The sequence below is a fragment of the Cucurbitaria berberidis genome (assembly GCF_010015615.1).
Source record: "Cucurbitaria berberidis CBS 394.84 unplaced genomic scaffold K460scaffold_2, whole genome shotgun sequence".
Taxonomy (NCBI): domain Eukaryota; kingdom Fungi; phylum Ascomycota; class Dothideomycetes; order Pleosporales; family Cucurbitariaceae; genus Cucurbitaria; species Cucurbitaria berberidis.
Window position 1 is genome coordinate 5,616,230 of NW_024468936.1, and position 11,563 is coordinate 5,627,792.

The 11,563-nt window shown below is 51.2% G+C and overlaps 6 protein-coding genes across 6 annotated transcripts; 3 read left to right on the forward strand and 3 right to left on the reverse strand.

Annotated features, from left to right (window-relative positions):
* Positions 1-319: 319 nt before the first annotated feature.
* K460DRAFT_276264 (uncharacterized protein) lies at positions 320-681 on the forward strand (the record flags this gene model as incomplete). The annotated part of the gene is made up of 2 exons (XM_040928097.1): positions 320-429; positions 480-681. 2 exons carry the CDS (start codon positions 320-322, stop codon positions 679-681), a joined length of 312 nt encoding a protein of 103 aa, XP_040791584.1.
* Positions 682-1,113: 432 nt separating this feature from the next.
* Positions 1,114-2,808, reverse strand: K460DRAFT_404273 (uncharacterized protein; the record flags this gene model as incomplete). The annotated part of the gene is made up of 1 exon (XM_040936712.1): positions 1,114-2,808. One exon carries the CDS (start codon positions 2,806-2,808, stop codon positions 1,114-1,116), a length of 1,695 nt encoding a protein of 564 aa, XP_040791585.1.
* A 1,392-nt stretch (positions 2,809-4,200) lies between these two features.
* K460DRAFT_280164 (MFS general substrate transporter) lies at positions 4,201-6,056 on the forward strand (the record flags this gene model as incomplete). The annotated part of the gene is made up of 6 exons (XM_040928389.1): positions 4,201-4,502; positions 4,551-4,934; positions 4,981-5,224; positions 5,282-5,677; positions 5,733-5,853; positions 5,920-6,056. 6 exons carry the CDS (start codon positions 4,201-4,203, stop codon positions 6,054-6,056), a joined length of 1,584 nt encoding a protein of 527 aa, XP_040791586.1.
* K460DRAFT_364940 (MFS general substrate transporter) lies at positions 6,023-8,284 on the reverse strand. Its single transcript, XM_040933091.1, has one exon. The coding sequence runs from the start codon at positions 7,981-7,983 to the stop codon at positions 6,184-6,186; it is 1,800 nt and encodes a 599-aa protein (XP_040791587.1). The 5' UTR covers positions 7,984-8,284; the 3' UTR covers positions 6,023-6,183.
* Positions 8,285-8,961: 677 nt separating this feature from the next.
* Positions 8,962-10,033, forward strand: K460DRAFT_278189 (S-adenosyl-L-methionine-dependent methyltransferase; the record flags this gene model as incomplete). The annotated part of the gene is made up of 2 exons (XM_040928233.1): positions 8,962-9,558; positions 9,641-10,033. The coding sequence occupies 2 exons, from the start codon at positions 8,962-8,964 to the stop codon at positions 10,031-10,033; spliced, it is 990 nt and encodes a 329-aa protein (XP_040791588.1).
* K460DRAFT_84202 (cysteine proteinase) lies at positions 9,906-11,227 on the reverse strand. Its single transcript, XM_040938742.1, has 2 exons — positions 10,926-11,227; positions 9,906-10,898 (listed from the first exon to the last, which is right to left on the reverse strand). Exons 1-2 carry the CDS (start codon positions 11,139-11,141, stop codon positions 10,137-10,139), a joined length of 978 nt encoding a protein of 325 aa, XP_040791589.1. The 5' UTR covers positions 11,142-11,227; the 3' UTR covers positions 9,906-10,136.
* Between the last annotated feature and the right edge of the window lie 336 nt (positions 11,228-11,563).

Below are 11,563 nucleotides of genomic sequence, written 5' to 3' on the forward strand. Positions count from 1 at the left end.
CCGGCCGGCGACGCGACAAGCACTATGAACAATGACGACATAATTGCGCCGGTCAATAAGACCAAGATCATGAGTGTTGAGGACGAGACGCCACCTGCGGCAGCAACCCTCGACGAGCCCTTTAAGTAAGTTCCCAAGAGACGCAACGCCATCAAGCTTTGCTCACACAAACGCCAGAAATATAGAGTCTGTTGATACGAACAAACTCCATGCTGGCGATACCCAGCCTCAATCCAGCGATGTAAATCCCACGCCCACAACAAAACTCCAGCCCCGCGATACCCAATCTCAATACCCAGTAGTAGGAGAAAAGATGGTCATGGTAACGCCCCTTAAGCGTCTTGGCGAAGAACCCGCCTTCATCGACTGCCCACACTGCGAAAAGCGCACAAAAACGAAGGTCGAAAAGGTTGACTCTAGTCAAACTAGGTGCGTCTTAACTTGCTCATTCGCTATTATATCCTCTAACTGGATGTCAGTCTAGCCGCGGCCTTCTGTTGCCTTTGTTGCGGCGTCATTACAGTATTCATTCCTTTCCTTTGCCACTGGTGCGCAGACATCGACCATCGCTGCTATGAGTGTGGGAAACAGGTGGCTCACAGGCCACATGACGGACAGATGCAGGAGATGTTACCCCAAGAACCTGTTCAGAAGCCATCCATGTACATTGACAAGAAGTAAAGTACGGCTAAACTCCGAGTGCGTTCATAACGACTAGCTCTTAGTACCTGAAAAGCACATGCCTAAAGAGATTAATGACGGCTATCGCAATATAACAGTACTTGGAAACCATGTAACGTAGAATACAATTATTGGGTGTTGCTTATCGACCGCAAACAAATCCTTGGGTAACCTGCCAAACACCAGGCTGTATCTCATATAAGGTTGACTGGCAACGTATGCTTCCTTCTTGATCTCTACTCCTCCGTTGTGCTGTATCAGCTGGTCATCGCCTTACTGCTTTACAATTTATATAGAAGAAAACAAATATATGCAACCTGGGATCTTCTATACAATCTTGTGTATCAGATCAACAAAAAGAATCCGAGACGACTTGACTAAAATCCGACACCTAAGCGAGTAAGGTAAGGAACGGCGCGACGTCGTTATTACTCAATCCAAACTCTCCTCCAAAAAGCCCTCCAGCTCCTGTGGAGCAAGCGTCAGTCGTCGAAACATACTTGCGCCGCGACCTTTGCCTTTTTTCCACTGCATGTCCACGGTTCCAGGTCGCCTAACTATCCACCGAGCTACGCCACCACCGAAAGAGGCTTGGAGCTTCACGCCCGTCTTCTGCGCGATCCGGGAGGCGAAGATAAAGCTGTTGACACCTTGAAGCTGAGGTTGAAGTTCGTGGACGGTGCCAATGTCAAGCTTGATGAGTATCTCGTGCGATACATCGTCATCTTCGCCATCACTGTGCTCGGTCTGGTCCTCTCTGCCGATGGAAGTGATGTGGATTCCCTCAATTCCAGCAGTCTGGCGGGTATTGCCAGTCCAATCGGCGAAAGTCTCGTCCATGTCTTTTACGATCTTCAGCTCGTCAAAGTGGTGTTCGTCGGTCGGAGGGGTTAGGTAGTCGAGTATAACATTTACAGTTGTCGGAGTAAGTTGGAGGTGAAGGTCCGGGTTGGCGTGTTTGACCTTCAGTAAATTCAAGACTTCGACTCCGCGCCCAGGAAGTGGTGCGCCGCGAAAGATGGGCTCAATCCACCCGGCGCGCTTGCCATCTTGATCTAGACGATGAAAGGTCTCGACGTAGTGGTTGAGCGTGGCAAGTGGAGTGCGCACTCGTCGCTTATTCAGCAACCACGGGGTGAACTCGTTGCGGATCTGCTGACAACTTTGAGTGAAGCCCCAATACGAGTGAGCAAAGTTGGTCATTGATGTGATGCCACGGACGGAACGACGGGGTACACCATTAGGGTAATGAATTACATTGAAAGTCTTCTCCTCTTCGTTCAACATGGCGTATTCGTAGATTTTGTTGCGGATCTCACCCGGTATATCTGTCCATGGTGTGTTCTGGCTACCAAGCACCTTAGGTGGGTAGTGGCGATTGTGCGATCGGGGGAAGGGTCTATCATCGGACTCGCTACCGCTATCACTCGAGCTTTCCTCTTCTTCTAGGCTCCATCCATGCCACGGTTGTAGCTGCTTCACCTCGGCAAGAAGCTTATGTCTGCGCTTCTTTGGTGAAGGTATCTTCGCCCTAGGCTTTGTGATACGTGCACCCTGGACGCGGAGCCGGTCACTCAAAGTGGGAGCCTTAGGCTTTTCTCTACATGCCCTACGGGTATACTCGCCCTCGCTATCGGAGACGTCAACAACCTTGTTAATGTTCTCGCAGGTCCTACGAGTCCGCGAACGCAACACTGGCGACTTGTTGTAGTCCGCTAGGTTAGCTAACTCTGCATCAAGTCTAGCCTTCCTCGTGGGAGCCCGGCTTGACCGATTTGCTATCTTATGAGTGCGCCCTGGGGTCTTGTTTGCGCTATGGTAGTCGCTGTCCTCGTCGTGAGAAGGGGATCGCCTTTGTCGACGGGTGCACGAGCGAAGCGTTCGGCTCGTCCGAGGATGAGTCACTGGCTGCCTCTGATTCTTGGGCTTAAGCGTAAGCTCATCTTCCGAGGTGTCCTCGGAGACAACGAAGTCCGTGTCATGTTCAACCGAGGTCACGGGAGAGGAGGGGGAGTCGTCAGGAGAAGTGCTCCGCGCTTTCGTTCGCTTGGGTTGAGAACCGTAGGCCGAGTCGGAGTCGTAAAGTTTGCAAACATCTTCGAGGTCGCGCTTGCGTTTGATCCTCATGGCGATAATGACAGCGCTGAGTTCAACCTAGCGAACAGTGAGAAGGTACTAGCACAATGTGAAATGAGTGGTTGAGCGTTGAGGTGTGGGTATGGCAGCTGCTATGGTGGGAGTGATTTCGGGAAATCTTGGTGATGCCCGCAACAGCTGGGTGCCTGGCGCCAATAGGAACCTCGAATCGGTGAAGTGAAACGCACGTGCAGCCTCAACATCGACTTTCACCGAGGGGAACATATGAAGTTGTGTTCTCATAGCCCAGACATTAGAAGTGAATTCATTCATAGGATTAAGAGATGGGAGCTATTGGCAGTGTGCGGCATGGCACTTGAGTAGACATTGTGCGCATACATGTGGTAGCGAACACGCCAACCATGGAAATAAGAATTGGTATGAAAACGCTACATCTGAACGCCAGATGGGTGAATTTGTTTCGTTGAATGCCCAATCAACACCTGTTGTGTACTGAAATTCGACCTCGGAGATAACGACCTGGATGAAAGTCAGAAGTAAATTCAGAGAGAGACAGAAAAGACGACGCATGCACTTCAAGTTTATTTCTTTTTCTAAGATAATAAGAGGCCTTAAGATCCGAGATTCTATTACAGATAAAGACACAATAAAGGGTCTTGCTCAGCGAGAATCATACCCCTTGGCATACAAGGACTAATAGCGAAGTCGGAATCATTATTGTGGACGTTATTCTTAGCCTCTGAGAAGCTACTCTACTTGGGGACAATGATGAAGTGATAATTGAAGACTTCGTGGAGCAGAGAATCAGACTTATAATAATGCAAACATTCATGAGAATCTCTAGACTCCTGTTGGATACCTAGGTGTTGCGCTATATGCCGGCCACGCTTTCTTTAGCTGATGACGTCAACGTTCAAAGTCTCGCTTTCGCACTGATAAAACACCAACCCGCATCTTCCACCATATTGCTGCCATCGCATGAGGTACCATGCACATCTGTTGTCATCTTGACATCTCTACGCTACGGCCGCAGTTTTCGTCTTCCAGACGTCTCAACACGATAATTTCGCCATTCGGTGATTAGTATGCACGCCGCCGCTAGGCTGATTACTATACACGGCAGGAAACCTCTGAAACCACATGTTAACCACAGCTTCTTCAAATCAGGGCCCGGTCGAAGGTTTAGTGATCTCCCGCGGCTGCGGAACTTCATGCGAGATTTCTCCGATTTCTCTACTTGTTGCATGCGGTACACTTGAGGTTGCTATTGCGAGACTTGGTCAGAAAAGAGCGCGATCCGAGCAACTTATAGGCTAGTAGAATGTATATAAGGCTTGGCTCGCTCCAAATCTCCTTTACTGTTGAATGTTCAGCACCCTAATCGCTCTGCCTCGTATTTTTGTGGTACATTTACAGTTAATCATGAATATCTTCAACAACCATACGCGAGATGAAGAGGTTGTAAGTGACGCAGAGAAGGGCGACATAAATGAAGAAAATACTGGATCAGAGTATGAACTCGAAGGTCGACTTCCAGCTACAAAGATACGATCCTCAGAGGGAATTCCTAGTATCAGGGAGCAAGACATGAGTGATGCGACACCACAGCAAAAGGTCAATGCGACAGACTGGAATGGAATTAATGATCCAGACAACCCGCATAATTGGCCCATGTCACAGCGTGTATACCACACTGTGATACCCTCCCTCTTCGGATTCGCAGTGTAAGCCACCAGAACGTCCTACAAAGCTGTCACTCACAGCCTACACAGTACATTCGGCACATCAGTATATACACCCGCTCTCGCCGATATCATGCACGAATTCAAAGTTTCACGTACGATAGCACTTCTTGGTCTCGCCATCTACACATTAGGCATCGGTGTCGGGCCTATCATCACGGCACCTCTGAGCGAAGGCCACGGCCGCAAAGTCGTATATATGATATCCTCTCCGATCTTTATGCTCTTCACAATGGGTGCGGGGCTCTCGAATACCTTCGCAGGTTTTTGCGTGTGTCGCTTCTTCGCGGGTCTATCAGGGAGCCCAGCGCTTGCGGTGGGCGCGGGGACAAATGCAGACTTGTTCCCGCCGCAGCAACGGGCTGTCGCTGCAAGCTTGTTTTTGATGGCGCCTTTTGCAGGGCCTTCGCTGGGGTGAGTAGGCTGGTACGAGATGTGGCTTACGTACTAACGGAAACAGTCCCATCGTTGGAGGATTCGTCGCACAGTATAAGGGTTGGCGCTGGACGCAATGGTGCATGCTTTTCATCACCCTCGTCATCTTTATTGGTGCTCTTCCCATGAAGGAGACGTATAAACCCATCATTCTGAAGAAAAGGGCGAAAATGTTAGGTTATCACATCAAGCCAAGCGCTGAAGGTCCGAGTCTAAAGCGTACGATCATCCTAAAATATGCTCGACCGATGCATATGCTATTCACTGAGGTACGTACTTGTTTCCACATAAAGCTCTTCCAGAGCAGACAAGCTAACCACACACAGCCCACAGTGTTCTTCTTCTCTCTTTACACATCATTCGCTTTTGGGGTGCTGTTCCTGTTCTTCGCCGCCTTCCCATACATATTCTCACGCCCACCATACTCCATGACAGTTTCTCAAATCGGCCTGACGTTCATTGCCATCGGAATCGGTGTTTTGTTAGGTGGTATAACATGTGTCATCATCGATCGAAAATACTATCAGAAGAAGCATCAAGAGGCATTGTCCGAAGGTAGGTCACATGCAGATCCAGAGCATCGACTGTACAGTGCTATGATTGGTAGCTGGGGCATTTTTATCGGACTATTCTGGTTTGGGTGGTGCGCTGAAAAAGGCGTACACTGGGCCGCTACTTTACTAGGTGCCATACCATTCGCGTGGGGTAACCTCTGTCTCTTTGTAAGTTTGCATCGCTTCCCGTCCATGTGAGTACCTAAGCGAATTGACGGAACAGACATCTGCGGTGCTCTACCTGGTGGATGTTTACGGCCCACTTAATGGCTCCTCTGCTATGGCGGCAAATGGCGTTTCGAGGTACGGCCTAGGGGCTGTATTTCCACTGTTCACTTTTCAAAGTAAGTGTGTTGGTTGCAGTTCTGGTCTGCTAGAGAGAGAAGATGTTAGACTAACCGGCATGATAGTGTACGAGACTCTCGGCATCGGCTGGGCAACGTCACTCCTTGGCTTCCTCTCGCTCGTCATGATTCCGATTCCGTATCTATTCTTTAAAAGGGGCACTGCGATCCGGGCGAGAAGCAAATATCCCGTCGCTACGTGAGACAATATCCCATAACATACGAGATAGAATAAATTCAGTATATATATGCCGCTACTCACAATCGTGAAAACCTCGCTATGCCACTCCAAAACGCCCATTGCTAAGGCTGCCCGTAATCAACAAAAGACTAGCCCAAGACCTCGACCATAGCGCCTCGCCATTTCTCACCCCACCTCCTCATAGCGAAAATTGCAAGACAACCCGTAACAAGACTCCACAGCCCTATTATTGTCATGAACCAGCCATTACCAATGCCATCCAGTATCGGATCTGCCACAACGGCGCCAGTGAAGGAGAAAATGTTGCGCACAAAATTATTCAGCGCGATGCCGCTCGCAGCCCTCTTGGGCATGAACTCTGTCAACATAGTATTCACGAGCGCAAAAACCAGCATACTCCCTATACCGAAGAAGAAGTTGGAGATCATAGGGACGATCCAATGTACGCCCTTTTCCGCCGTCCAACCATACACAATGAGGGCGGAGGGCCATAGGATAGCAGCAAGCCAGGCGTTTTCGCGCATGCGGTCTTCTGGGCGGAATATGAGCTTGCCGCGGTCGTCGTAGCGGCCTGCTTTGCGGGCTTCGCGGTGCATAATGGCGTCGATCCAGCGGCCGCCGAAGAGGCTGCCCAGGATATAACCTGCCGAGTTGGGGATATAGAGGAGGCCGATGATGAGCGTACTGAATTTGTAGGGTGCGGCGGAGAAGGTGGATTGGATGGAGATGTTGAGGATGTATAGGCAGCCAAATGTGATGCTAGCCGAGTATACGGTTAGGAGGACAAGCGGGAAGCGCAGCCATGTTACTATGATGAGGGGGTCCAGGAAGATTTGTCGCAGGTGCGCGAGGACCGTTTTTGTTTTCTGGACAGTCGAAGCTCGAGTCGTCGTTCGGCGCAGTGCCGCTTCGCCGGTCTTCTCAGCACCTTGCTCTTCTTGGTCCTCGAGTCGCGACACCGGCGAAGCGTTGCTCTTGTCCTTCCTATGCAGCGTCTCTGGCAGCGCAAAGATGAGGAAGATTAGCGTTGCGCCGCCGTAGATGACGAGGAACCACTGCGTACTTCTCCACCCCAGTCCAGCGCCCAACGCGCCACCAAAGATCGGCGCAAACAGAGGCCCACAAAGCGGACCCAGATAGAAGAGGCCCATTGCCTTTCCCCTCTCCTTCGTTTCCCAGATATCTGCTATTGTCCCTGCGCCAACGGCTTGTACGGATGCTGCTGCGCCACCAGACAGTGTGCGGACGACAATCAGCATGGCGATATTTGTTGAGACAGCAGAGAGAATGGCGAACAGGACGAAGAGGATAAAACTCGTGATATAAATAGTCCTCCGCCCCAATCTCTCTGAAAAGCTACTCCACCATAGCGGGAATATCGACATGCTGAGCATATATACAGCAACAGACATGTTCGTCACAGTGTGTGTGGCCTTGAAAGCAGTGGATATCTCATGCAGCACCGGCATGACTATGGCGCTACCCATAGGCGCGGCCATACCGCAAAAGGCAACAATGAAGGTTAGAAACCATTTGGTACGGCGGGCGTAGTGCACTGGGTTTGTAACTTCGGGGATAAGTGTGAAGCGGGATAGAAGGCCTCGGCGTTGAGAGCGTGGAACGATGATGGCGTCTGGGGTGACGGACATTGTGCGTGATAATGTAATGGGACGAGACTTCTTTTCTGGCGGAGAGGAGTGGTGATTGGGGTGTTCAGAGGCAGTGGAGGCATGCGAGTGTGCTATTGAAATCGAGTCATCGTCATCTTGCTCTTTCCCATGTGTTTTCATTACTGTATCCTGCTCTTTTATTACACTCTGTTCGATCGATATATTTTTTTCGTGTCCAATTTCCTCAGACGACTTTTCCGGTCCACGTGTGGTCTTCGTCGTCCCTAGCCCTGATGGCGATTTGTGAGGATCCGCCATAATTCCAGATCCGGGGAGAATGAAGAACAGATGCCGTTGAGCAGGCGGTGTCTGATCTTCAATGTGCTGTAATCATCGATATCCTTGCTTTTCCGGCACCAGATTCGCTTTTCCGATGATCTCGTCTAGTCCCCGCTGCCTTGACCTCGGCCTATCCAGCGCATGAAAATGTTCTCTGTGGTTTGAAGCTCCTCTACACGTCTGCTTGCCCACAGTCCTCGCGATACCTATTGATCCAAAATTGTGCCGCCAATTGAATCGACGCGTAAGAGAAGAGAGGAAGGCCAAAGTGCTCGACGCCATGTTTATCGGGCAGGAACTAAGATACCGGCGTGAAGTTTGGCCAATGAATCAGGACTGGTGCCGAAACTTCCCCCTGCGGAGTCATGGCCCGCTGTGGGGTGGTTGTCCCCTCGCATGCTTATATCCGGAGGGGCATGCGACCAGACCTTTCGAGTCATCATCCTTTATCTGTCTCTCTTCGATGCAGCTAGTGGCCATTCTTGCGTCACATAGCTACGTTCTATTGCTTAGCTTGCTCCTCAACATCAAAGGACAGGTTTGTGCGAAGCTATCCATACTTCGTACCTGGTCGCTTGTGGCCCAAGCTCCTTCACCAAACAGCTGCCATCGCCGCTACTGTTGTCGTGATTAGCGGGGCCGCTGTCATCATGGATATACCGAGGTGTACCGTTCCATCTCATCTGGCGTTTCCAAGGTTCGCTAATCGCACTATCTGGCCTTGAAACCAAACTCTTGTTGGCGGACCGTCGATCTGAAGTAAGCGATGTCGTACACAAAATCCTAAGCTTTCACCTCCCAGCCACCACACCGTTAGCATTTCACCATACTTTGTTACTTGCACCAAACCTCCGCCATCCAACCATTGACGCCTACCCGAAGCTCTTGTCAAAGCTTCCCGCGAGCTCATATCGTATACGATTACTCACTCCGGCAATCCACACCACATAAAACACAATGGCATCGCAGAACCAAGACCGCCTGCGTACACACTTTGCCGACGCGCCCGTTTCCTCGCACAACGACCGCTGGGACGACCTCTGGAAAGAGGGCACATTCCTCCCCTGGGACAGAGGCTACGCGAATCCTGCTCTGATAGACCTCCTGCAACGCCGCCCATCCACGTCCCCCGACGCGAACCCCTCACCTGGCGCACCACCTTCGAATGGGTCTGGCGCCGACAACTACACGTCAATTCCTTCTACCATAAAGGCTGATGGTACGCGTTGCCGCGTGCTAATACCTGGGTGTGGGAAGGGGTATGATATCGTCTTGTTTGCGGCACATGGGTATGATGCGTATGGGCTGGAGGTGTCGTCACATGCAGCAAACGCGGCGAAAAAATACATAGATGCAATTCAGAAGAGTGAGGGGCTTGATAGCAAGGACAGAGAGGGACCGCTGGAGGGCGAGTATCTTGCTGCGTCGAGTAGTCACAAGGTAGGGTATGGGAGCATGAATGTTTTGCTAGGGGACTATTTTAGCGATGAGTGGTTGAAAGAGGTTCAGGGGTGGAACCTAGGGGAAGGGTTTGATATCATTTACGATAATACGGTAAGTCTTCGTGTCTTACAATCTTTGCCATTGGCGGTATCAAGGTCTGGCAAGTATGGGTTGACTGACAGCACGATAACAGTTCCTTTGCGCTCTCCCGCCTTTCTTGCGCCCTAAATGGGCTTCTCGCACTGTGTCACTCCTCCGCCATCGGACAGACCTCAATACTACACAACCTAGTCCTAGTGAGGATGCTCTGTTGGTCTGTCTCGAATTCCCTACACACAAGCCCGCAGCCTCTGCCGGCCCACCGTGGTCGCTGCCGCCGACTGTACACGCTGAACTGCTGAAGCAGCCTGGAGAGGAGATATCATATGATGATAAGGGCGTCGTGGTAGAGACAGACAGGCCAGATGCAGATAACGCGTTAGTCAGAGTCGCACATTATACACCGAGGCGAACACATACAGTTGGCGTCGTCAACGGCATCGTGAGGGATTGCGTGAGCCTTTGGCGACACAAGTCGGAAGTCTAAGAGCGAGAGATTCCACCAGATGCTTGTTGGAGGGCGGAAGAGCACATAAGTAGCCTGACATGCGGATGCTATGCGAATTGCAACCAATGTGTCGAGTCGTAATTCAGCCAGTTTTCCGCAGGGAGTTGTAATGCTCCCCCAACCCATGGCTATGCTTGTAGTATCCCAGCCATATCTCTTCCAACTCCTTGTCCGCAGTCTCTTCCTCAGGCTGCATCTTATCAACTTGTCCATCGCTATGCAGCACACATATTCTTACGCCATACGTCCTGGCTAGTGCAAGCAACTCCAAATGCCCGCCCCACTCGCCTGTCTGCCGAATTTTGCGAACGTGTTCGGGTACCGAGTCTTCCATGAAGCCCGCGAAGTCGTCCGCGTGCGCCTGTATCCAGTCGGCTGCCGCATATCTGACCTTCTTGTATTCTTCCACTTTCCCGTTTTCTGCACCCCCACTTCCACCCTCAACCATCGTAATAGGTATCTTGGGTGCCAGACCCAGCTCCCTCGTCACCAACTGATCCGCAACCGCAGCATACAGGCAATGTCCATTTGCGCGTATTTCATGCAAAGAGAGCTTGTGGCGTTGCAGTTGCAAAGCCATGCGCTCGCGCTCTAGTTCGCGCGGGTTGGGGGCGTTTGCAGCTTCGCGTTCTGCGTCGGCGATGAGAGCTGATTGTTCCGCGGCGCGGCGGGCGAGGCGTGCCTTTGCGCGGTTGGGCCTTTTCTTTCGATCAGCTTGCGCTGCATTTGCATCTTCTTCCCCATTGACGCTGCTGTCCTTGCTCTCGTTGCTCGCGCCGTTCACGCTGAGCTTCGCAATGCCCTGCTCAGCCCATTGATTCTCGCTATCGTTCTCGTCCTCGTCCTCCTCCTCTTCTACCTCCTCGACAACTCCCTCCCCATTTAGCGCCGCAACCTCCGCCTCCTGTCTCTCCTTCAACTCTCTCTCCAACCCCTCACACTCCTCGTTTACACCTTTGCGCGTTTTCTTACTCGCTTGTTTCTTCTTTTGAGTTATGCGGGACACGAGGTCGCGCTGTTCTTTACGGTGTCGCGACTGGAGGGCTTCGAGGGTTTCGGGTGCAGTGTCTATTGCTGTATCGGCCATGGCGGTTTTGAAGGAGGACAAAAAAGCAAAGGAGACGGGTATAGAAGGCGAACGGGCAAGGTAAAGACTGTGGAATTTGGGACATACAGGGTTGATAGAGGATGGTGGGGTGGAGGGGAACTTTGAGCCTCTGGTGTCGGTGCCATGTTTCGCCGCGTGTTAACCATCATCAGCCATGCGTCATGCTGCCCTCCTTCGCTCTCCTCGACATCCCCATCTATCCCCAGAATCATCGCTCAGGCTGCTCGTGAAAAATGTTTCCATACGCGAAGTGACCGAGCTATAGGTCCTAGTGTCCAAATTACAACGATAGGTAATTCAACCCAGTTCCATATTCTCTATCTTCATCTGCTACACTGGACTTCTCCATTCAGCTATAATATGGTCTCTAAGAACATCCGCTTCGTCTTCACCAGCTCCCC

Excerpts from the sequence above, each read along its gene's own strand:
- K460DRAFT_364940 (XM_040933091.1), bottom strand. The coding sequence starts at position 7,983 with ATGGCGGATCCTCACAAATCGCCATCAGGGCTAGGGACGACGAAGACC.
- K460DRAFT_84202 (XM_040938742.1), bottom strand. The coding sequence starts at position 11,141 with ATGGCCGATACAGCAATAGACACTGCACCCGAAACCCTCGAAGCCCTC. Across the intron at positions 10,899-10,925 it reads CGGCGCTAAATGGGGAGGGA|GACGAGGACGAGAACGATAG; the intron begins GTTGTCGAGGAG and ends GAAGAGGAGGAG.